Source organism: Panthera onca, chromosome C1 (genome assembly GCF_046562875.1).
Source record: "Panthera onca isolate mPanOnc1 chromosome C1, mPanOnc1 haplotype 2, whole genome shotgun sequence".
Classification (NCBI taxonomy): domain Eukaryota; kingdom Metazoa; phylum Chordata; class Mammalia; order Carnivora; family Felidae; genus Panthera; species Panthera onca.
The window spans coordinates 44,710,637-44,736,957 of record NC_138346.1 but is presented as its reverse complement, the minus strand read 5'-3'; the positions used below and the strand labels follow the sequence as shown (position 1 = coordinate 44,736,957).

Here is a 26,321-nt window from a genome sequence, read left to right as displayed (position 1 = left end):
AGAGGGGTCTTCTTATAGTCCCAAAGACTAAATCTCTGAAACACTGAACATGGAATCTTTGAAATTCTGCCCTTTGGCCTCCTACAACCTACTTAAATCCTTTCTTTTCTTGCCATGAAGGTACATTCTGACCTCTCACTTTCTTAAAGGCTTGTCTTTGGTATAGCCAGTGCCATGCAATTTTCCACTTTTTCTGTAATTATTTCATGTTTTTCCAAGTTTATTCAAGGCCAAAAACATTTAAGACTTCTTTGTAACTGCACAGACACAAAATAGATATTTGTAACTGATAAGAAACACAGTTTCCGAAAACTTCATAAAGTACCCAAACACTTTCACTGAGGTGAGATTTTGTGCAATAGATACAATTTAGGCAAACACATCCCCAACCACTCAGTCTAAGAAAACCTTAACATTCTAGTTGCTTTTCTGAAGCTGTTGGAAGAAGTTTATTTATAAGTAGAAAAAAACACTCTATGTAACAACAAAAAATTCAATCGTTCTGTCGGTTAAAAAAGCTTGCTAATTCAAGAAACTAAAATAGTATATAACATAATTAAGAACATATTCTTTTGGGTGGAAATAAGTCTAAAAGTGTTATATGCAAATATTATATCCTAAACCTAGAAAGCTCCAAAATCCAGACATGATTTTGTTTCAATGAGTTCTGCCATATTACATTAATCATCTCACTTCTGATTAATAATGACTTATTTTTAATAAACTCACATATCAATGATGCGTATAAAATAGTCTACTCACCCCACCCATTGTAATTCCATGAATAAGTGCAACATATGGTTTCTGGCAAGAACCTAAAAGAAACAGAGCTATAATTAGTTACAATGTTTAAAATATATTCACTTTTTCAAAAATCACATATTACATTAACTCTGAATATTTTCCCTAGAAAAATTTTGTGAGAAATACCAAAGTAGCTAAATATATGGCTTGTAAAATATGTTTTTAAAATGTCAATTTCTACACAATCCTGATCATCTATTTAATTTAGCAATTCAACACTTCAATTTCAAACAAAATGAAAGCCTTTTATAGCTCAGCCATTGAAAAATGTAATTAAGATTTACTTTATAAGCCATGGCTGTTTATGTACACAGTTGTATTCAAAGGAATGTAATTTGTTTTCAATACATCTAAAGTATTTGGATACAAAGAGAAGTGCAGCATACAGTAAAAAGCAAGGACTGGGAGTCAAAGACCCAGATTCTAGTCTCAGCTTTGTCATTAACTATATCCAACTATATTCAACATATATGCTGGCATCAGATGTACCCCACCCCCCGACATGTACACACATACATATTGGCAATTCAACACATATATAGCTTTTGGTATACATACACATACACACATACACAAGTTAATGTATATGCACATATCATATATGTGTATGTGATACACATGTAAGTTTCCTCATCTATTAAACAATGAGAATATTAAACAATGAGAATATATGGCCTCAGAAGTTCCTTTCAGCTCAAAAATTCTGTAAAATTTTACTCTGTTCCTTTCCCTTTTTTCTTTTTCCTCTGAGAGGGGGAGTTGCTTATAACATAACAAAAATGTAAATCACTGAGCTTCTGTTACAGCTTGTTGCCAATATTACTTCCTTAGTGAAGACCACAAAAAAAAAACTTCAGTTTTTTTGGTTTCTCTTTTGGACTTTATTTTTTTTTCTTTCTGATTGAAGTGTAGTCAACATACAATGTTCGTTATATTAGTTTCAGGTGTAAGACATAGTGACTCAACAAGTTTATATACATTATGCTACGGTCACCACCATTGTAGCTACCATCTGTTACCATGAAATGCCACTATAATATCATTGACTATATTCTCAATGGGCTGTACCTTTTATTCCTGTGACTTATTCATTCCATAACTGGAAGACTGTATTGCTCACTCCCCGCTTCACTCATTTTACCCATGCCTCTACCCTCTTTACCTCTGGCAACCATCAGTTTGTTCTCTGTATTTATGGGTCTGTTTCTGCTGTCTGTTTATTCATTTGTTTTTTAGATTTCACATATAAGTGAAACCATATGGGATTTGTCTTTCTCCTTTTTCATCTAGCATAATACCCTCCAGGTCCATCCATATTGTCACAGATGACAAGATAGCATTCTTTTTTTAAGGTTGAGTAATATTCCATGCAATGTAGAAGGGTAAAACTACAGTTTTAACACATCTAGCAGTTCTGTAAATGTTTCCAATTTGCCAAATAAGCCATCAGAGCACAATTCCAAAATTAATTTAATTCTGATTGCATATGTGCAAGGACTTCCACAGCCTTCAGTCTTGAGCTAGAATTCCCTTCAATCTTGAACTGCAATTCCCTACGGAACTCTAATTCCCTAGAAACTATGGAAAGAAGTTTCTCTATTGAGATGGAGATACACAATCCCCCCATTTCAGCTATAGATATATATATATTTCAGACATAAAACATTAGAAGCTAATTGATGCAGTGCATAAAGCCACAATCTGTCAAATTCCTTATTAGCTAAAATAGGTCACTACAATGTATAGAAATTAAACCTTGAACGCTTCCTATTTTTTTACCCAACTGCTTCAAGGTTTTCTCCTATCTCCTTTTATTTAGTATAGAACTGCACTAATATAGTAGCCACTAGCCAAATGTAGCTATTGAAATTAAAATTAATTACAGTTAAGTAAAATTTAAAATTCAGTTTCTTGCTCACACTAGCCCCATTTCAAGTTCTCATTAGACACATGTGGCTGGTAGCAATCACGTTGGACAACACAGAAACAGAATAATTTCATCATTGCAGAAAGTCCTATTGGATATCACTGGTATAACTTTTCAAAATGAGTAAGCCATTCTAAGTAAATCTGATACACAGAATTTGAGACTTAAAGAAGTGAGAGATGTCCATTCAATCCAGCTCACTGAGTTAAATCAAGAAACAGCCTCTTTTCCCCACTCCTACTTCAAAGATATAAAAATTCTAGGAAAAAAATTTTTTTTAATGTACATCCAAGTTCAAAGCCAAACAAAGGATATCCATCAGTGCCATAACAAACCCAAAATCAATAGCTGAGGAGAAGCTACAGCCAATAATTGTGAGTGAGCATGTATTTATTTTAAGTCAGAAAGAAATTCTAAGGGTGCCTGGGTGGCTTAGTCGGTTAAGCCTCTGACTTCGGCTCAGGTCATGATCTCGTGGTTTGTGGGTTCTAGCCCCATGTCAGGCTCTGTGCTGACAGCTTAGAGCCTGGAGCCTGGTCTGGATTCTGTGTCTCCCTGTCTCTCTGCCCCTCCCCTGCTCACACTCTGTCAAAAATAAACAAACATTAGAAAACAAAATTTTTTTAAATAAATTCTAGGCCATATAGTTTATGAAATGGACTACCTGCATAAAAGCTCATGCTAGGAAGAGCTATTAGATATGCAAAACATGACTAGAAAACCCATCTGCTGAGCCAGGAAGTCAATAAATTCCTTCCAGGAGAGGGAGAGAAAAAGCATGCTCAAGTACAGGATAACAAACACCACCACTACCACTGCACAAAAAAAATCAAAACACCCCTAACAAATTTGCAATAGAAGTAATATCCATAACCTGGTAAAATAAATAAATACATACATACATACATACATAAGTAAATGTCTACAAAAAGATAATACTAAAAATTAAAATTGTAAAAGCTTTCCCATGGACATCAGAAATAACACTACAATCATTCAACATTGTAACAGAGGTCCTATCCCCCAAATATAGGAAAATTCATAATATAAAAACTGTAGAGACAGAGGTGAAAAAAAATTATGTGCAGATGGTATAACTGCCTATGTAGAAAAGCCAAGAGAATCTATAGAAGTATCATTAGAATAACAAATTTCAGCAGGGCTGCTAGATATAAGAACCAAATTTAAATTTCAAATCACTTCAATATGCCAAAGACAGTAAATTACAAAATTTAACGGTAAAAATTACAACTAAATGTAGTAACAAAAAAGTAAGCTACCTAAGAATAAAACTTCAAAAAAACAGAAAACAAAAAAAGCAGGAAGATCTTTATGAATAAAGTTACAAAACATTATTCAAGGATATAAAAAGTCAAATCTGATGAAAAGTTCCAAATTGGTTTAGGGTAATAGTTACCCAAGTTTACTAAAAGTTATTGAATTATATATTTGAAATGGGTGAGTTTCATGGTACACAAACTATTAACTCCACAAGTTTTTATGTGTTCATACAGATATGCCACACGCATAGATGGGAAGACTCAACGTGCAAGACGTCAATTTACCCTAACCTATAATTGTCATTCCAATCAAAACCTCAATGGAATCTTCTGTAGAGCCAGACAAAATAAAACTAAAATTCTAAAATTCATATGTAAGATCAAAAGCCTAAGTGTAGCCAAGACAATTCTAAAAGACAACAAAGGCAACTTACACTACTAGATAGAAACATATCTTACAGCTGTAATAATTGTGACATTGTAGTTTCATCATAAGTACAAATAGACCACTGAACAAAGAAGCCCAGAAACAGACCAGGTCACATATAAGAACTTGATACCTGACAGAGGTATCATTAACATCAGTGAAAAAGGCATGAGATTTACACATAAAAGAAAACACAACATCTGGCTTTCTAGCTGAAAACTAAAAGTTAAAGGATGTCACATGCAAAAAACTACCCCACGTACATTAAAGACTTAGAGTACAAAGAAACAAAATATTGAAACTATTAAAAGAAAATATGACAACATCTTAATAACCTCAGTGTTATTACATGGTTTAATGCAAAAAAGCATAAATCATAAAGGAAAAGAATGGATGCATTTCAACTCATCAAATAAAAACTTAGATATACCAAAAAATAACCTAAAGTAGCAAACAGAGAGAAGTATGTATAGTTTACAAAAATGAGGAATCCAGAATACATAAAGACCTACACCATCAGTAAGAAAAAGACAATCCAACAAAAAGATGAAGAAAGGATGACACTGAAAAGAAAATCTAAATGATTACTTAAGAAAACACCTTCTATCAGGGCGCCTGGGTGGCTCAGATGGTTGGGTGTCCGACTTCCGCTCATGTCATGTTCTCACAGTTCATGGTTCAAGCCCCATGTCGGACTCTGTGCTGACAGCTCAGAGCCTGGAGCCTGGTTCTGATTCTGGGTCTCCCTCTCTCTGGCCCTCCCCCCGCTCACGCTCTGACTCTCTCTCTCAAAAATAAATAAACATTAAAAAAAAAAAGAAAGAAAAAAAAGAAAAAAAAGAAAACACCTTCTATCTCACCAATATGCAATGAAATACAAATTAAAGCCACAGTAAGATATTAAACATGCAAAGTTTAACACAAAAAAATGGAAACAACATGCAAAAAATAAAGTCTTGTACTTTAGAGAAGAATCTGGAAACAGCTGAAGACCTATAAACTATGATCCATCCATTCTGCTTCTATTATTCCTAAAGAAACTTTTGTACATAGACACTACGGGGACCATACCTGTATTAGTAAAAATTTGAAATAACCTAAAATATTAATTAATGTAGAACAGAAAAGTAATGTGGGATACATTCATAATACAGAATACTCCCAACAGTTTTGTTCCATGTTATTAAAAACAACTTATGCACTGGTATACATAGTAAGATGTTACTTCTATAAATTTCAAAACCACACAGTAATACTACCTCTGTTCATAAATATACAGTAAAAATATTAAGTATGGGCGCCTGGGTGGCGCAGTCGGTTAAGCGTCCGACTTCAGCCAGGTCACGATCTCGCGGTCTGTGAGTTCGAGCCCCGCATCAGGCTCTGGGCTGATGGCTCGGAGCCTGGAGCCTGTTTCCGATTCTGTGTCTCCCTCTCTCTCTGCCCCTCCCCCGTTCATGCTCTGTCTCTCTCTGTCCCAAAAATAAATAAAAAACGTTGAAAAAAAAATTAAAAAAAAAAAAAAATATTAAGTATGGTCTGGTAGAATACACTAAAAATTAACGACAACAGTTGCTCCTTGAGGAGAGATAATGGTTGCTTCTGGGGAGAGAAAAGAATGGCACTAAGGAAAACAACAGAGCCAACTAAAGTATAAGTTTAAAACATGTAGTATTTTGGGGCGCCTGGGTGGCTCAGTCGGTTAAGCGGCCGACTTCGGCTCAGGTCATGATCTCACAGTCTGTGAGTTCAAGCCCCGCATCGGGGTCTGTGCTGACAGCTCAGAGACTGGAGCCTGCTTCAGATTCTGTGTCTCCCTCTCTCTCTGACCCTCCCTCATTCATGCTCTGTCTCTCTCTGTCTCAAAAATAAATAAACATTAAAAAAAAAAATTTAAAAAAATAAATAAATAAATAAAAAACATGTAGTATTTTATCTCTTCTAAATAAATCTTAAAACATCAAGCAAAAATAAAATATTAATGTCTGTTCATTCTGGCTGGTGGGTACACAATTATTTATTATATTATTCCCTGCAACTTAACATTTGAAGCGCATGCTTAATAAAAGTACTGCTTCACTTCCAATGAAACCTGGAACATCAACTATAAAGGTATTTTCATCCCAGAGTTCCTGAAGAATTAGGAAACGGTACTTCATTTTACAGAGAAAACTGAGGCCCAAGATTTTTGTTTTCTAAGAAAGCCAGCGATATAATCAGAATCCATGTTTTCATACTGAGTGTAGGACATACAGTAACTAAGTATAGCTTACTAATATTCAAGTATGAATTGTTCTGGAATGAGCAGTCAGAATAGTTCAGTCAGCTTTATTTATGCCTGACATATAGTCTATGAAAGAGTAGAAAGAGTAATAAGAATGTCTACTGATTGTATCTTTAACAATTGACACTGCAGCTTATATCTTGATTCCATTTTTAAAGCTCTCAGAGGAACACACATACCAATGGCATTGTTCAGCCTATATTCTTCTCTAAAGAAATCTTGAGTTATCTTCTGGTCTGCCCCTCCAGCTTCTGAGATCGCTACAAAAAAAAAAAAAAAAAAAAAAAAAAAGAAGGAAGATAAGGGAAAAAGATTGTAATTTTTTAATAAAGTGCTTTCTAGTTAACACTGTCAAAGAGAAAGAGAATAAACTTAAAATACTGTGATATTAAGTACCAGGGGAAACTCTAGAATGGTTTGTTAAAGTTTTGAAGTGCCCTTACCACAGACACAGCCCCAGATCCATATTCTAAAGTCAAAACTTCAAGGCAAAAATTCTTAAGAATTTCTTACAAAGTGCTATACCTAATTTAGAACTTATATATTGCTACCATTTTATTTTGACTATTTTCTATAGCACCCAAATAAAGATTTGCTGGATATACATTTCCAATGGTAACATATCTTAACACAAAGTACATTATACATACACACAGAGAAATATAAGCACGTATGTGCATGCGTACTCATGTACCCATACACACAGTGCAATATATTCTGTCTAGTTAAATATTTCTGCCACATTCATTTCATCATGAAACACTGAGCACCCACTGTATTCCTAGTCCAGTCAATGTTAAGACTACTACCAAACCATTCTCTTCCATATACTGTAAGATTATATGCCTTTCCTCTTTAAGTCTTTTTAATGTTTTTTTTAAGTGTCTTTTTTATTTATCTTTCAGAGAGAGACAGAGTGCAAGCAGGGGAGGGGCAGAGAGAGGGGGAGAGACACAGAATCTGAAATAGGTTCCAGGCTCTGAGGTGTCAGCACAGAGCCCCATGCAGGGCTCAAACTCGGGAATGGCGAGATCATGGCCTGAGCCCAAGTCAGACGCTCAAACAACTGAGTCACCTAGGGACCCCTTCTAAGAATTATCTACTAAAATACAAATAAAAATATAAACATATTTCTTCTATGGGAAAGAGTTACCTAAAAATTGTTGACTATAGGTATTTAGACTAATTCTAGAAAACTGATATATTTTCCTTCAAAATGTTCCAAATGTTGACTTCTTTTCCTGGTTTTTAAAAGAAAGATTTGGTGTCTATTTTTTGTCATTAATGGTATTTCACTGATATACGCATGCCCCCAAACCCTCATCTATTATTTCTTATTCAGTTCTTACCACTATTTAGCAATTCTAAAATGACAAAAGTGCAAATTATATTGCCTATGGAATGAAGCTGTTACCTCAAAAATCTTTGATTTCCTCTTTATCTTATTCTAATCAATTAATTCCATAGAAGTTAAAATTAAATGAATAGCATTTAAAAAAAATTTTTTTTCTGAGTGCCCACTTATCATCTTGGACTAAATAAACATCTTTAAAGCAACTACATTTCCTGGAATTGAAGACCACTTCTTTATACACATAAACTAAATCTGTAACTTGTAACTGTACCTCCAAATATCAATATATATATATACTTATATATATATACATTTACATATATATATTTATATGTATAGTATAAAGTTAAATGTGTATGTAAAAATAGCTCACAGTTAGAAGAAGCTAAAAACAATATGTAAGGTTCTGCCTATCTGTAAACTATGAAGATCATAGGCTCAACTCCACAATAAAGGTTAGCTCCATGCTGAAAAACATTTTTTTAAATATATTCATGTTGTGGGAAAAACAATAAATTCAAACACAATTCAGTTAACAAATCTATCTAAGCAACTGAAATTTTAACACTCAAGTTACTTTAAATTTAATAGGTATCTAAATGTCCAACAACTGGCGAATGGATAAAGATGTGGTTTATATATATAATGGAATACTACTTGGCAATGAGAAAGAATGAAACCTTGCCATTTGCAGCAATGTGGAGGGAACTGGAGGGTATTATGCTAAGTGAAATAAGTCAGGCAGAGAAAGACAGATACCATATGTTTTCACTCATATGTGGATCCTGAGAAACTTAACAGAAGGCCATGGGGGAGGGGAAAGGGGGAAAAAAAAAGTTACAGAGAGGGAAGGAAACAAACCATAAGAGACTCTTAAATACTGGGTTGATGGGGGGTGGGGGAGAGGTGAAAGTGGGTGATGGGCAATTGAGGAGGGCACCTGTTGGGATGAGCACTGGGTATTGTATGGAAACCAATTTGACAATAAATCACATTTAATATTAAAAAAATTTAATAGGTACCTAAAATTATATCCTAAATCAAGCTTGTTTTTCCTATTCCAAATATAATAGAAACAGTACTGCCTTAACACAATACAAAAATAAATAACACACACACGATAAAAACTCAAGGAAAAAAACCATCCCTGAACTCTACCAATTTCATTACAAAGTGTAAAAACAGTTTCAGTATATATTAAATACTGAAATATCATCACCAGTGGTGATGATAAATACGTGACTTTGATCCTGAGAATATACATTTCTTCTCTCTTTTGCCTTTAATAGTTATATGTATACAGATTGACCTAAAGAATTAGAAAGGAGAATTAATCTTTTTATCTCATTTCAACGTTTCTAAACATCTGTAAAAATGTATTGACAATAGGATAAATGTATAAGTACATTCTTGCTTTGGGATCATGAACTGGGGAAAAGCACAAGAACAGTCAAGGAGATATGTGAAAGAATGTCATATTTGGACAATTACAAGTCACTCAACATGGCCAGATTGTCAGGTTATAGAACAAATTGAATTGCTGAATACCAGCTAACCTAGAATAAAAAGTGGACTCACACACCAGAACTATATAGTTTGTTTAGGATGATTTAGGTAGAAAGACAGAATATATGAAGGGCACATACATAGTTTAAAAAAATGCTATTCTCATTTTTCTAATATTAACTACAAAAGCTAAGACATTATAATAAAAAAAAAATTCTAAGTAAAGCAAATTACAAAGTACTACAAAAATTTCCTGTTGGTTTTATCAGTTCTACTCAGGGAAAAAAGCATTTAGGTTAAGAGGAGGAAAAAGTTTTTACCTCTGATATCACCCCCAGAACAGAAAGCCTTTCCACCAGCTCCTTTCATAATGATCATGAAAGTTTCAGGATCTTGTTCCCAATTCTATCCAAATTGAAAAGAAAATGGGAAAAGCATACTATAAATGAAAACTCATTTAAAAAATCTATATGCATTTATATACACATATGGATACACACATATACATGTATAGATAAATATATGTCAATACACATAAAGTACAAGCTTTATAAAGTACATCCAAAAGAATGGATCCTAACTTCATTTTCTTTTCTGACATAAATTGGAGACTATTCCAACAAAGTTGCTAGATGAATACACTTTGTGATCCAAATTGTATGATGATATCTGAAGAAATCTTTGCCATGACAACTTTGACACCAAGATGAAAGAAGATGGGCTTAAATATACATCCCAGAAGCTTATAAATCTGGTGAACAAATCAGTCCAAAGACTGTTGATAAACTGAACAAGAACCTTTCTATTGTGGTAATATAGGGCTCCAACCTACTGACAAATTTATAAGCAATAGAATGAAACCACAATACTGATTAGATCTTGAAGTGATTTGAGGTTGGCAGGGGCAACTATAAATAATCAGGATGAAAGAATCAAGAGCCAAGGGCAATTCAAAAGACTATTCACTAAAACATCAGTTAACCAGAGACAAAAAATTAACAGGAGCTGTATAAATTCTACACTTGAGAATAAAAATATAAACACACAAGGAAGAGATGTAGCTGGATGGATGTGGCTGTCCAAAAGACTAATGCAATATTGGACTACATTAATAGAAATATGGCATTCTAACATGGAAGTTTCTACTTTCTTCCACTCTGGTCCACTCCAACCTGAAATACTTGATTTCTCTTTATTACATTTAAAGACATATTATAAGGTGTCCCAAACGGACATAAGGAAATAGAAGACAGACTCATCAAATGAAAAATTAAGGAACTTGTAACCAGGGGAGAATTAGTCTTTGTGGCTGACCATATTAGGTACACCATTTCACTTCACAATAATCTTGTGAGATATTATAATCCCCATTTCACGGCTGAGGTAAATGAAGGACAGAGAGATGAACACTCCCAAGCTGAAGAGTTAATAAACAGAAGTCCAAGTTTCAAACAAAGTAGTCCAACTACAAGTCATGCTTTTCTACAGCACCATGCAGTTCACTTAGAATAGAAAAGCTTATAGTCTTCTCTAAGAATCGTGTCAGAATGCTGTCACATGGAACGTTAGATTTGTTTACTCCTGTACCAAGAGGCAGAACTATTATCACTGGTTAAAAGGTCAGAGAAGCAGAGTGGCAAAACACAGGAAGAAACTCAGAGCTATGGAAAAGTGGAAGGAGCTCTCAGGAGGTCATGAAGTCCCTGTCATTAGGGACGCTTCAAGATAATCACATAGGGAAAGGACGAAGATAAGAAATCAGTGGGGCTTGGGCACTGATCCCAAAGATTCTATGGAAGAGAATCCCAGAAATGTTCTTTTAGGATACATTCTTATTTATTTATTTTTAATGTTTGTTTATTTTTGAGAGAGAAGAGAGAGAGAGAGAGAGAGAGAGAGAGAGCAAGTTGGGGAAGGGCAGAGAAAGAGGGAGATACAGAATCCAAAGCAGGCTCCAGGCTCTGAGCTGTCAGCACAGAGCCTGACACGGGCTCGAACTCATGGGGCCCAAGATCATGACCTGAGCTGAAGTTGGCCACTCAACTGACTGAGCCACCCAGGTGCCCCTAAGGATACTTTTTTTTTTTTAATAATTTTTTTTAACCTTTATTGATTTTTGAGACAGAGAGAGAGAGCATGAATGGGGGAGGTTCAGGGAGAGAGGGAGACACAGAATCTCAAACAGGCTCCAGGCTCTGAGCTGTCAGCACAGAGCCTGACGTGGGGCTCGAGCTCACAGACTGTGAGATCATGACCTGAGCTGAAGTCGGACGCTCAACCGACTGAGCTACCCAGGCGCCCCGCTAAGGATACATTTTTTAAAGTATCCATATAATTTAAGGAAATCACAAACCTTTAGTTGTGGGTAAATGTGCCGAACCATATTAAAGGTTAATGCATTTAGGAACTTTGGTCTGTTTAGTGTTATCACTCCTGCACAACCTCTTCTTTCCAGTAGTACTTCTCCTGCTGCATCCATGTGCATAGACATTCTCTGTGTAAAAAAAGATTAAGCCTAGGATGAAATTCATTAAGATTTTGTCACAAGCCAATATTAAACCATATACAGGTATACCTCAGAGGTGCTGTGGGTTCAGCTCCAGACCACCACAATAAAGCAAATACTGCAATAAATTCAAATGATTTTCCCCCAGTGCATATAACAGTTATGTGTGTCCCATGAACACAACTAGATAACTATCAGTTCATCCTAAATACCCCCAGAAATTAACCTGAAGGCTGACAGAACAAACTCCACAACTAAAGGGAGAGAAGAGGCCACACTATAGAAGCCAAGTTAAACACATGCTTGATAATTATGTCAACCTTGCTTTATGACTGAATAAAGCTGACATTGTGGAAAGGGGTGGGGGGAAGGAATTTTGCTAGTAAATACTAATGATCATCTGCACTTTGAGTCAGAATCTTTGCTGGTGGAGAGTTTTGCCTCAATGTTGATGGCTGCTGACTGATCAGGGTGGAAGATGCTGAAGGTTGGGGAGGCTGTGGCAATTTCTTAAAATAAGACAACAGTCAAGTTTGCTGTATTGAAGGACTCTTCCTTTCACAATTTCTCTGTAGCATGCAATGCTGTTTGATAGCAGTGTACCCACAGCAGAGCTTTCAAAATTAGAGTCAATCCTCTCAAACCTCAAGGAGCTGCTTTATCTACTATGTTTACGTAACAGTCTTAGATCCTTTGTTGTCATTCCAACAATCTTCACAGCATCTTCATCAAGAGTAGATTCCATCTCAAGAAACCATTTTCTTTGCTCATCCATAAGAAGCAACTCCTTCTTCATAGTTTGATCATGAAATGGCAGCAATTCAGTCACATCTTCAGGCTCCACTTTTAATTCTAGGTCTCTTGTTGTTTCCACCACATCTGCAGTTACTTCCTCCACTGATGTCTTGAACCCATCAAAATCATCCATGAGGGTTAGAATGAACTTCTTCTAACTCCTACCAATGTTGCTAGTTTTTGGCCTCTTCCCAAGAATCACAGATGTTCTTAATGGCATCTAGAGTGGTGAATCCCTTCCAGAAGGTTTTCAATTTACTTTGCCCAGATCCAAAGGACTCACTCTCTATGGCAGCTATAGTCTTATAAAATGTATTTCTTAAATAATAAGCCTTGAAAATTCAAAATTGCTCGTTGACCCAGGGATGCAGAATAGATGCTGTGTTAGCAAGCTCCATCAAAGTTCTTGGGCAACCAGGTGCATTGTCAATGAGCAGTATATTGAAAGGCATCTTTTTTTCTGAGCAGTAGGTTTCAACGATAGACTTAAAATATTCAGGAGGCACCTGAATGGCTCACTCGGTTGAGTGTCCAACTTCAGGTCAGATCATGATCTTGGTTCTTGAGTTCGAGCCCCACATTGGGCTCATCAGGGCTTCAGATCCTGTTCCCCTCTCTCTGCCCCTCCCCTACTTATGCTCTCCCAAAAGCAAACAAACATTAATAAACATTTTACATATATACATGTATACACATGTATACATGTATATATGTAAATGTGTGTATGCGTATTCAGTAAACCATGTTGTAAACAGCTGTGTTTCATCCAGGCTTTGTTGTTCCATTTATAAAGCACAGCAGAGTAGATTTAGCATGATTCTTAAGGGCCCCAGGATTTTCAGAATGATCAATGAGTATTAGCTTCAACTTAAAGTCAACGCTGCATTAGCCCCTAACAAGGAAGTGAGCCTATCCTTTGAAGCTCTGAAGCCAGCCATTGACTTCTAGTTATCAAAGTCTTAGATGACCTCTTCTTCCAACAGAAGACTGTTCCATCTATATTGAAGATCTTGTTTATTAGCGTCACCTTCATTATCTTAGCTAGACCTTCTGGATGACTGGCTGCCCTTTGCCATCAGCACTTGCTGCTTCACCTTGCATCTTTACATTATGGAGATGGCCTTCTTTAAACCCCGTTACTAACTTCTGCTAGCTTCAAACTTTTCTTCTGTAACTTCCTCACCTCTCTCAGCCTTCATAGAACTGAACAGGCCTTATTCTGGATTAGGTTTGACCTAAGGAAATGTAGCTGGTTTGATCTTCTATCCCAACTAAAGCTTTCTCCTTATCAGCAATAAGGATGTTTCACATTCTTATTCATGTGTTCACTTGAGTAACACTTTTCATTTCCTTCAAAAACATTTCCTTTGCATTCACAACCTGGCTAACTGGTGCAAGAGGCCTAGCTTTTGACCTATCTTGGCTTTTGACGTGCCCTCCTCACTAAGCTTAAGCATTTTTAGCTTTTGATTTCAAGTGAGAGACATCTGACTCTTCCTTTCATTTGTACACTTGGAGGCACAATTATTAATTGGCCTAATTTCAATGCTGTTGTGTCTCAGGGAATAGGGATGCCTAAGGAGAGGGACATGAAAGAACAGCAGATTGGTGGAGCAGTCAGAAGAAACACAATATTTGTTAAGTTCACCATCTTACGTGGGTGCATTCATGGCGCCACCAAAACAGTTACAACAGTAACATCAAGATCACCGTTCATCAGAATAGTGAAAAAATTTGAAATATCATGAGAATTACCAAAATGTGACACACAGACACAGAGTGAGCAAATGTTGTTGGAAAAATACCACCAATAGATTTGCTCTGCTGATGCAGGGTTGCCGCAAACCTTCAATTTGTAAAAAAAAAAAAAAAAAAAAAAAAAAAATCTGCAAAGCACAATGACACGAGGTATGCCTGGACATTAAATGCAAATCTTTCATACAAGTTAACAGTAAGTAATCAAATGGACTACTACGTATATCTGACAAAGTTTCTTTTTCTCTTTTAAATGCTTATTTATTTTGAGAACAGCACACGAGCAGGGGAGGGGCAGAGAGGGAGTGAGAGGGAGAATCCCAAGCAGGCTCCACCAACACAGGGCTTGATCCCATAGGAGATCATGACCTGAGCTGAAATTAGAGTCAGAGGCTTAACCAACTGAGCCACACAGGTGCCCCTGACAAAGGTCTCTAAAATTCTTTAAATTCTGTAGTAAAGCAAAATATACATACCAAAAGCAAAAGTATATACATAGTATATACAAAGTATACACATAGTAATTAAATCTTTTTTGTTTCTGAAGGAACAGAGTCAACTGATTTAGAACAGAACCTAGTCTTAGAATTACTTGGACTACAAAATACTCTCAAATCTCTTAATTTATGACTATATACCAAGTAATATGTTACGTGCTTGCAAAGCAAAGATGAATAAAGAGGGCAAATAATTCTGACTACAGTAACTACTGACAATCTGAAAAAAAAATAGAAAAGGGGATATTTGAGCTGGGCCTTGATGCATGCCAAGAAAAAGGAGTGCAAGAATCCTAGAGAATAACACATCCTAAAACAAACAATGGATATTTGGAAACATCAAGATTTTTTTTTTTTAATGTTTACTTATTTTGAGAGCGAGCGAGCGTGAGAAGGGGAGAGACAGGGGTAATGAGAAAGGTGGAGAGAGAATCCCAAGCAGGCTGTGCACTGTCAGCATAGGACCAGATGTAGTGCTCTATCTCACGAACCTTGAGATCATGACCTGGGCTGAAATCAAGAGTAGGGCACTTAACCAACTGAGCCACCCAGGCACCCCGGAAATATTAAGATGCTAAATATGAGTGAATAAAGGCTGACTGAGGAAATGAGGGATAGGAAAGTAAACAGATTAAGCAGGTGAGGCCAGATTATAAAATGACAGACTTACAAGTCATATGGCTGTGATGAACTGGCCTATATGCTTACTTAGGAACTCATACGCTGTAACTTAATTATCAGATTTCACTGCTCATGTAATATATAGTACTAATATAAACACCTGTAAGAAACATAACAATCTCCCAGGACTCTGCTATACACAATTGTTAGGACTAATGGCACAATCATACTTATTACTTTAACTAAAAACAATGCTTTAACCTTCACATGAGAACTGTGTACAATATAAAGCTTAAATTGGAAAATTTTAACTAGAGAATGCTAATTAAAAGCAAATGGCACACTTCTTAACTGAAATCTAGTAAAACACAGAAGTCCATAATTTAATAGCATTAAATGTTACACAGTGTTTAAGTCTTTATAAAATCATGCTGCACATTTAATGTCAGCTTAGTTTTTATTAAAATTCATTATCAGATAAAAATAACGTATATTCACTTACAAGGATTATGGAAAAGGCTATTAAAAACAAAGTCTGAATTTTTTTCAATTAAAACTTAAATTGGATAAAGGGTAAGTATCCAAAATCTACAAAGAACTTACCTAACTCAACACCCCCAAAAAACAAATAATCCAGTGAAGAAATGGACAGAAGACATGAACAGACACTTTTCCAAAGAAGACATCCAGACAGCTAACAGACACATGAAAAGAAGCTCAACATCACTCATCATCAGGGAAGTACAAATCAAAACCACACTGAGATACCACCTTACACTGGTCAGAGTGGCTAAAATTAACAATTGAGGAAACAATAGATGTTGGTGAGGATGTGGAGAAAGGGCAACCCTCTTGCACTGTTGGTGGGAATGCAAACTGATGCAGCCACTGTAAAACAGTGTGGAGGTTCCTCAAAAAATTAAAAATAGAATTACCCTATGACCCAGCAATAGCACTACTAGGAATTTATCCAAAGATACAGAAGTGCTGATTCATAGGAGTACATGGACCCCAATGTTTATAGCAGTGCTATCAACAATTGCCAAATTATGGAAAAAGCCCAAATGTTCAACTTGTGAATGGATAAAGAAGACGTGGTTTATTTATACAATGGAATACTACTTGGCAATGAGAAAGAATGAAATCCTGCCATTTGCAACAAGTAACGCAACAAGTAATATAACGAGAAAGAATGAAATCCTGCCATTTGCAACAAGTAATGCAACAAGTAATACCTGGATGGAGCTGGAGGGTATTATGCTAAGTGAAATAGGTCAGAGAAAGACAGATATCATATGTTTTCACTCGTGTGCAATTTGAGAAACTTAACAGAAGACCATAGGGGAAGGGAAGGAAAAAAAAATAGTTACAAACCATAAGAGACTCTTAAATACAGAGAACTAAGGGTTGATGGAGGAGGTGGAGGGTGGGGGGTATGTTGGGGAGAAAATGGGTGATGGGCATTGAGGAGGGCACTTGTTGGGATGAGCATTGGGTGTTGTATGTAAGTGATGAATCGTGGGAATCTGCTCCCGAAGCCAAGAGCACACTGTATACTCTGTTGGTTAGCTAACTTGACGATAAATTATATATTTATAAATAAATATGAGAGAGAATACCATTGGACTCCCGATACATGATGCCATGTGTGGTCACGGCAGGCCCAAACTGTCCATTCTTGCAGGCCATCCAAATTATGACTTGTTTGAGCTGCAAACTGATAAAAGGGATTTTTCCATGACTAGTCATCTATATGGCTATCCAGATGACCTAGTGCCATTTAGCAATAAAACCATCCTTTTTCCATTGCTCTGAAGTAACATTTTTATTGTAATTCTTATTTCCATATCTATGTGGGTCTGTTTTGTACCAATGATTACATTGGTTCTTAATGTCTCATTACCACATTGTTTTTATTACTATTTTATTTTAATCATTGTTGATAGCATACCAATGTCTTCCAATATTGTTTTCCTTCAACACTGTTTTCTTGATCTTTTGTGTTTTCTTATGGATTTTAGAGTCAGCTTGTCAATATCTACAACAAACTTCCACAGGGAGTATGACTACTATGGCAGTGAACTTAAAGACCTATTTAGTGGGATTGACACTTTTGTAATATTGAGTGTTTTATATATAATTTAAAATTTATTTCAAAATTTTATATTTCCCTGAGTAGAGATTTTCCACACCTTTCATTGGATGTATTCCAATTGTTTTTATTTCATTTATTTTTAAGATTTTAAAAGGCAACCACTTAATAGTTTTTAATTATTATTTGTGTATGGGGAAAGAGTCTATTATTCATATTGACCTTATAACAGCTAATAAAAATTTCCCCAAGCATCCCTTAAAGTAATTAAATTAAATTAGGGGCGCCTGGATGGCTCAGTCAGTTGGGCATCCAACTCCTGCTCGGGTCATGATCTCTCAGTTTGTGGGTTCAAGCCCCGCGTCGGGCTCTGTGCGGACAGCTTGGAGCCTGGAGCTTGCTTCAGATTCTGTATCTCCCTCCCTCTCTGCCCCTCCCCCACTCGTGCGCACGTGCTCTCTCTCTCTCAAAAATAAATAAACATTTTAAAAAATAAAAAAAAAAAAAACACTTAGAACCTATAACAATAGTAAAGTGTTTTTTAACCAACTTGGCAAGAAGTTCGGTATCCTGTGATATCTAGAGGGCGAGGAAACAGATATACTGTAGGAGCAAAAACTATTGGAGAGCCTAGGAAAAATAACCTGACAACCCATTTTTTAAAGCATATACACTGGGGGCACCTGGGTGGCTCAGTCAGTTGGGCGTCCAACTTTGGCTCAGGTCATGATTTCACAGTCCACCGTCTGTGGGTTCGAGCCCCGCATCGGGCTCTGTGCTGACAGCTTGGAGCCTGGAGCCTGCTTCGGATTCCGTGACTCCCTCTCTCTGCCTCTCCCCTGCTCCTGCTCGCTCTCTCTCTCTCTCTCTCTCTCTCTCTCTCTCTCAAGAGTAAGTAAACATTAAAATAAAAAAATTTTTTTTAAAGCATACACACCGACACAGTAATCCTTGTTCCAGAAGTTTATCCTATAGACATGTTTACATATGGGCAAAATGAATACACTGCAATGCCATTAGTAATGGCAAAACATTAGAAATGACCTAAATGTTACCAGTGAGAGGCTGGTTAAAAGAATTATAACCATTCCTACAAAAATGCATACTATAGAGGCTTTAAAAGGAATGAGGCAGGGGTACCTATGTACCCCAGTAAGTTAAGTGTCCAACTCTTGGTTTCAGCTTGAGTCATGATCTCATGGCTTGAGAGTTGGAGCCCCACATCCGGCTTTGTGCAGATGGCGCAGAGCCTGCTTGGAATTCTCTGTCTCCCTCTCTCAAAAATAAACATTAAAAAAATAAAAAGAATGAGGCAGCTACCGCTCCATACACTGTTGTGGAACAACCAGGCAGTGTGTTTACAATGCTGCCCACCCACTCTGTACATGGACACATACATTTTTACACACAGAATGTATTTTTTTTTAATTTTTTTTTAATGTTTATTTATTTTTGACAGAGAGATAGACAGAGCATGAGCGGGAGAGGGGCAGAGAGAGAGGGAGACACAGAATCCGAAGCAGGCTCCAGGCTCTGAGCTGTCAGCACAGAGCCTGACGCGGGGCTCAAACCCACAGACCGCAAGATGATGACCTGAGCCAAAGTCGGATGCTCAACTGACTGGGCCACCCAGGCGCCCCAGAATGTATTTCTAAATAGATACAGAAAACATTGCTAAAATGATTGCCTGCAGGAAAGAAAATTGGACTTGGAAGTGAAGGGTGGGAAGACTTTTTAGTGTATGATCCCTTTGAACTTTTTGAATTTTGTGCCTTATGTATTTACTACCTATTCAAACCAGTATTTAAAAAAAATTTTTTTAATAAGAGTAATACATTAAGTGTAAAAGGTATTAAGCCATCTCCAAAAGGGAACTTCGTTAAAAGGCTTTGTTCCAGAGGGCGCTCTTGTTTGACTGTCCATGGGGTCCCCTGAACCCCAGTAATGATCCCACATGTGTGGGAGAGTTGGGAAGATAGGACAACATGCATATACGTGTGCACTGATGACAGCCCCTATCTCCTGCTAAACCATACACTGGTTTCATGGAGCATTCCAGAAAGTTTTAAGGAAGGGTTTTCACAAAGCAAGGCCCAGAGAACTGTGAGCATCTTTGTTCTCCCACTGGAAATTCAACTGTATATAAGGAAGAGCAAATATTAAAATCATTTAAAGAGAGTTATTTTTCATAGTTTGCAGTACAAAAATGTGTTTCAAGTACATGTTATTGTAAAATAGTTGTTTGTACTTATGTTCTTATAACATCTGTTACGTTTACTCTTCCTCTAGTTCTGACTTTTAGAAATAGCAATAAATCTATTTTTTCATCCCCTAAAAGAAAAAAAAGATGCTAAGTAAACATATGAGTTAGGAAACTGTATTTTTTCATTTTCTTACCTTACTGATACTAAAAACATTTGTGGTAAAAGCAAATTATACACAAAAATCACAAAAGAAACCAGACCAAAAAGGACACCAAGTCCACCAGCAGACACAGCCTTCCCCAGATTTCGCCTATCACCTTCTTTGTAGACCTACTCTAGCGGTTAAAGTACCTAGCTTCTCTGGTTTTCGTCCAAGTTCCTACTGACCCACTTGTGTTAGTAGATGAGTAGGACAGATGGTAAGTTTTCTAACCCTCCGACTCCTTCTCTAGACCCTCTCATAATTTCTGTCAGTATTGTGGAAGATCTTATTCCCATACTAAATCTTTTATTCCATAATACTGTAGGGGAGAAAACATAATTTTCCCCCTACCCTTCCAGGTTCTTGGCTAAACTCCTCCCCCACTGTAATAAAGACAGATTAACTGGAGAAAATTTTCATTTCTTAAGTAAGGGGGACAACAATGGTGTGAGACTCAAAAGCAGCAAGGCAACTGAGGTTCATATACCATCCTGAGCTAAGAAAAGAAATAGGGTCTGAGGCTCCTTTCTAATTTCTTTCAGGCATTTGAGAGGGAGGTAAAAAGCTTTTCCCAAATCCGCTGGGTCTTGACTGCCTTCAGCTCAAAATAATTCACATGCGAAAGCTGCATATTTAAGGAATGGCATATTCTGCTCCCCTTAAATACCCATAGTGGTTCTACCTCCTTGATTAAACCCTTACTCATATGACAGGACAGATGACAGATTAAAACAGCTATACTTTTCAGATAACCACATCATTTTAAATCTTAAAATACAGACAAAAGTTTTCCTATCATACAAGCATGTTAAATGCAAGTATTAATAAACTTTCATCTCGAGATCTCCATATTAACCAAATTTCTGTTTGAACCCAAGTCAAATTTGTCAGCCAAAAAAAATTTCATGGTTTTCACTGAGTAGTTTATATAAATTATCACCCAATATGGAAGCAATCCTTCAAAACTTTATTATTATTTGGTTTCAGCTCAGAGATGTTGAGAGCTGAAAAGATGCTCATCCTAACCTTATTAACAAGAAAAAAGGCTGAACAGACTGCAAATTAATGGCTTCTGGTAAGCCCAGAGAACTGAGGTCACAGGGCAAATGGCTGTAATAAAATCTGGAGAGTGACAAGTGCCTTCAGGGAGACACAGGACCAAAATATTTGCTTACTTCAGGCAAAAGCTTTCAGGAAGATTAATTAGAATTTTTGATGACCTGCTGGAGGCCAAATGTGGGCAAATGTGACAGCATGAAGCTCCTGGGGAGGTCACAGTCATGCAGGGTTTTCTCTGGCTGGCTTTTCCTCCTGGAATCCAACCAGGAGCTCTCAGGGAAAACTGGAGAAAGCTCTCCTGTGTGGTGCTGGCTGGGATAGGGAAACAGCAGGTACAGAGAAATCCTTTCCCCTCATCTTTCATACAAAACAAAAGGCTAAATCTGCAGGGGAGTGAGGAAGGACTTCAAAGTCTGTAGCCCAGGGTTCTGGTGAAGCCTCACTATAGTGGGGGAAGTAAATGGAGGTCTACAAAATAAAAGCCTTAATCTCATGGGGGAAGAACCTCGAAACCATTCCCAAAGACTTCAGTGTTTACCAACCACAACTGAGGAAAAGAAATGAGGGGCAAAGGAAAGGGAGAAAAAAAAAAAGCAGCCTATCCCTGGAGGAGGGACAGAAACACTTGTGAGGGCCACATCCCTGAAACCGTGGTTCACAGTACCTTCCAAACATTAAGGCTTAATGGGATAACATTGATAAACTGAGTTTCATCACCATTAAAAACTTCCATTCTGCACAAGATACTATTAAGACAATGAAAGACAAGCCAGAAATTGGAAGAAAATATTTGAATAGCACATATCTGATAAACGACTTGCATCCAGAATATATAAACTCTTAAAACTCAGTAAGAAAAACCCAATATTAAAATGAGAAAAAAAAAACAACACCCTGAAGCTCTTCACCAAAGATATGTGGATGGCAAACAAACATAGGAAATGCTCAAAATCATCTGAAGATCATTAGGAAAATGCAAATTAAAACCACAAGGAGGGGGTGCCTGGGTGGCTCAGTCAGGTGGGCAACCAACTCTTAGTTTTGGCTGGAGTCATGAGCTCACGGTTTGGGGGTTCGAGCCCCACATCAGGCTCGGCACTGGGAGCCTGCTTGGGATTCTTTCTCCCTCCCTCTCTGCCCCTCCCGTGCACTCATTCACTCACACTCTCTCTCAAATAAACAAACTTAAAAAAAAAAAACAAAACGCAATGAGACAGCACTACACACATCAAAATGGCTGAAATCCAAACACAGACAATAACATGCTGCCAAAGGTACAGAACAACAGGCACTCTCTGCTGGTGAGACTACAAAATGGTACAATGACTTTAGGAGACAATTTGGCAAATACTTATAAAGTTACACATAGGCTTACCATACAACCCAGCTGTTGCACCCTTGTGTATTTATCCAAGTGAATTAAAAATTTATGTTCACACAAAAACCTGTACACAAATGTTTAGCAGCCTCACTCATAATTGACAAAAACTGGAAGCAACCAAAATGCTCTTCAACAGGGAAACGGACAAACTGGCATATCCAAAATGGAATACCAGTGATAAAAAGGACCAAGTCATCGATTCATGCAACATAGATGAATCTTAGATGCATTTCACCGAGTGAAAGGATCCAAACCCCAAAGCCTATATATTGTATCATTCCATTCATAAGACATTCTGTAAAGGACACAACAATGGGGGCATAACACACATCAGTGGTTGGGGGTGGCAGAGGCCGACTACTAAGGGAAAGCACAGGGGAAGTTTTAGGTGATAGAACTGCTCTGTATGGTTGTGGGGTGCTGGACGCATGATTTATGCATTTGTCAAAACGCACAGAAATGTACGTCACAAAAAGTAAACTTCAATGTATACAACCTATGCTAAAAAAAAGAAAGACAGCTAAGATGTCACAGGATTCCAACATGGAATGCAGACTGTGACAAATCTAATTAAATTACACATGTATGACATAGCATCACTGATGTAATCATGGTGGTGACTTCAGGGGAGCTGACCCAAGTAACTTTGGAAAACAGTCATCTGATTAGAAAATGTAAAGATAAATACAAAAGGACTGTCTATCAACACTGTGCTCTAGTTGGTAAATTTGTTTTTCATGGGGGATGGTTAACAATTCTGAAACTGCTTTGCATGTATACACGGGTGAAATAAGTAACAGAGGAAAGTTATAGATAAACAAGAAGGGAAGCTTCTATAATGAACCCTGCCCTGGGGCTCTGGATTAAAGTCAGAGATGCCGTCAGAATGATCTCATGCTTAGCTTATATGTGTGTGTGTGTGTGTGTGTGTGTGTGTACACACACACACACAGGATAGAGATACAACTACAGACACGTATACATACATTAGTTATAGTGTAACTACATTAATAACAGGGTTATTACATTAATACATTAATAACAAGGTTAGTATACAGTGTGTGTGCAATCTGCTATACATACATACATTACCCTAGCTCTCTCCCCCTGGAGAAAGCCATCATTCCCCAGTATCAAAAAGCACTCCCAGAAGTCAGATCTTGATTTCTAAATGCAATTCTCTGATACAGAGCTCCAACCAGGGCTCCTTGGAGAAATGGCTGATTCCAGAGCTGCAAGAAGGAAAACATGAGGAGCCCAGAGGACACCTCTGGCATGAAAAAGTAAGGAAGCATTAAAAAAAATAGGATCATATCAAAAGGACACAAGATCCAAAATGAAGGAATTCCTCATAGCCAAAGCTAGAATAATTTGAGTAACACAATGTGATATTAGATTATAACCCAAAGAGTAAGGATCAATGAGCCCACACAGGTATCAATAACTGAATAAGGGAGTGGAGAATGGCTCATCTTTCCTACAGAAGATTCCTAAATAATACACGTAAAAATCTCCCTTCCAGTAGGTAGAGTTTAGTCGCCTCACCTTCTGAGTGTGGGCTGAATTTACTAACTTGCTTCTAAAGAACAGAATGTGACAAGGGGATAATGGTAACTTTAGAGGGGAGAAACCAAACAAACACCACTTGAACCAAGTAATAAAGGTCAGCATCACCAGCTATGTAGTGTGAATGTCATGTATCCCTGATGCCTACATCAAAACCCACAGATACTCTGTTATGATGTGTTGAAAAGGGGGCTTTTCTTTTGTGTTATTCTCTCCAAAAACCTTTTAACTGCAGTTTACTTATTAAAAACAAAAAACACTAGACCCAAGCCTAGATTAAGGGATATTCTACAGGCTACCGTGCCAATACTCCTCCAAACTTTTGAGGTCACAAAAAATAAGATGCAGAAACTGTCACAGACCAGAAGAGACTAAAGAGACATGACAAGGAAATGCAATATGGAATCCTGGAACAGAAAACTAATGGAAAACATGAAATCCAAATAAAGTTTAAAGTTAATAGTAACATACCAATGTTCTTAATTTTGACAAATGTACCATGGGAAATGCATTCATTTGCTAGGGCTGTCAACTCAAAGTACCACAAGCTAAGTGGCTTAAACAACAGAAAGTTACTGTCTCAGAGTTCTGGAGGCTAGAAGCCCAAGATGGAGGTGTCAGCAGGAGGACCACACTCCCCCTAAAGGTGGCTAGGGGAAGGATCTGTTCTGGGCCTCTCTCTCTTAGCTTCTGATAGTTCTTGAAGCAGCCTAATTACAATCTTCACATCACTTCTCCCAGGATGCTTGTCTCCAAATTTTCCCTATATAAGGACAAGAGTCATTTTGGATTGATCCAGTTATCTCTCCTCCTGTATGACCTCATCTTAACTATTTATGTCTGCCATGACCCTATTTCCAATTTGGCTGTTAGAAGACGCTATCTGCCATGGGCCCTGGGGTTTCCTTGCGGTTCCTTCCTGGGTCGTGAACCCAAGAGCCTGACCATTCTCTTTGCCTGGTCATTTTCAGGGTTGTATTTGCTGTGAGCAACTTTACAGAAAGGGTAATGTCTCCCTCTGGGACAGGAGAGCAGGCTTGCTTACAGCTTGCTACAAACCAGCAGGTTCCCCAAATTCAATTTTATTGTTCTGTAATGCAACCCACTGCACATGCAGGCATTCTTCTGGGCCTTCTATGTCACCCCGTGGAACTTGGGGAGCAAGGAAAACCAACACAAACATCAAGCTCAAGGCTGTTTGAAGCGCCACTAACAAGAGTTTCATATCCTCTGCCACCATCCATGTAGTAAAGGCTAACTATTAGCTTGTAATTGGGGTAAAAATCAAATCCCAAGCCCAATGCTGTCCAGTCAGCCCGAAAGCCCTTGGCCCTCCACCTGCCCCCTCCCCATCACAGCCCTCTTCCTCTGTATCAAAATATAACTATCCTGATTTGTACAGTAAACACAAAGTATAAATCCAAAAACATCATCTATTTTTTTAAAATGGATATATTTTTCAAGTCTTTTAGTCTAGAAGTTCTCCCTTCATCCCCTTCTTTTCCTTACAATTTGTTGAAAATAACAGGCCAATTAACCTGTAAAGTTTCCCAGGGTTTTGCTGATTCCACATGCATGCTACTTACTTATTTTTAACAGCTGTCCATTTTTACATATCAATTTAATCAGTCCCCTATTGGTAAACACTGAGTAATTTTCAATTTTTGCTATTTCAATGATGCAGGAATATTTTTAAGCATGGATCTCCAAGCACGTAGGCCAAGTACTTTTCAGGACATTTACAGAGGGTCAGACTTTGAGCAAAGAATATTACAGAATCTCCTGGTAATGCCATTAGAATGACGTACATGAATGGACAAATAGGATTTTTTTCTTACCTGAAAAATTCATGGCCTTCTCAAAACCTAAAAACAACTGTTAGTTCATTAACCAAAATCATTCAAGCGAAAGGAGATAAAGCTTCCAGTATTTGCATAATTTATGTATAGGTTAATTCTGCAGAAAAAATTAAATATCTTTTCTGAAAATATCACAAATTTTTAACAAAATCTAGAAAAGGTTTCTATAAAGAAAAATTGCCATATTAGGAAAAATTACAGA

General features: G+C 37.2%; 1 protein-coding gene across 2 annotated transcripts in view; it reads right to left on the bottom strand.

Moving 5' to 3' along the window:
- Positions 1-26,321, bottom strand: part of HIBCH (3-hydroxyisobutyryl-CoA hydrolase) — a 102,645-nt gene that overhangs the window by 60,356 nt on the left and 15,968 nt on the right. For both annotated transcript variants that reach the window (XM_078451087.2, XM_078451088.2), the window contains 4 exons: positions 11,936-12,076; positions 9,903-9,987; positions 6,902-6,982; positions 763-815 (listed from right to left, as the gene is read on the bottom strand). In XM_078451087.2, coding sequence (XP_078307213.2) covers positions 763-815; positions 6,902-6,982; positions 9,903-9,987; positions 11,936-12,076 — 360 coding nt within the window. The remainder of the gene's footprint in view (positions 1-762; positions 816-6,901; positions 6,983-9,902; positions 9,988-11,935; positions 12,077-26,321) is intronic.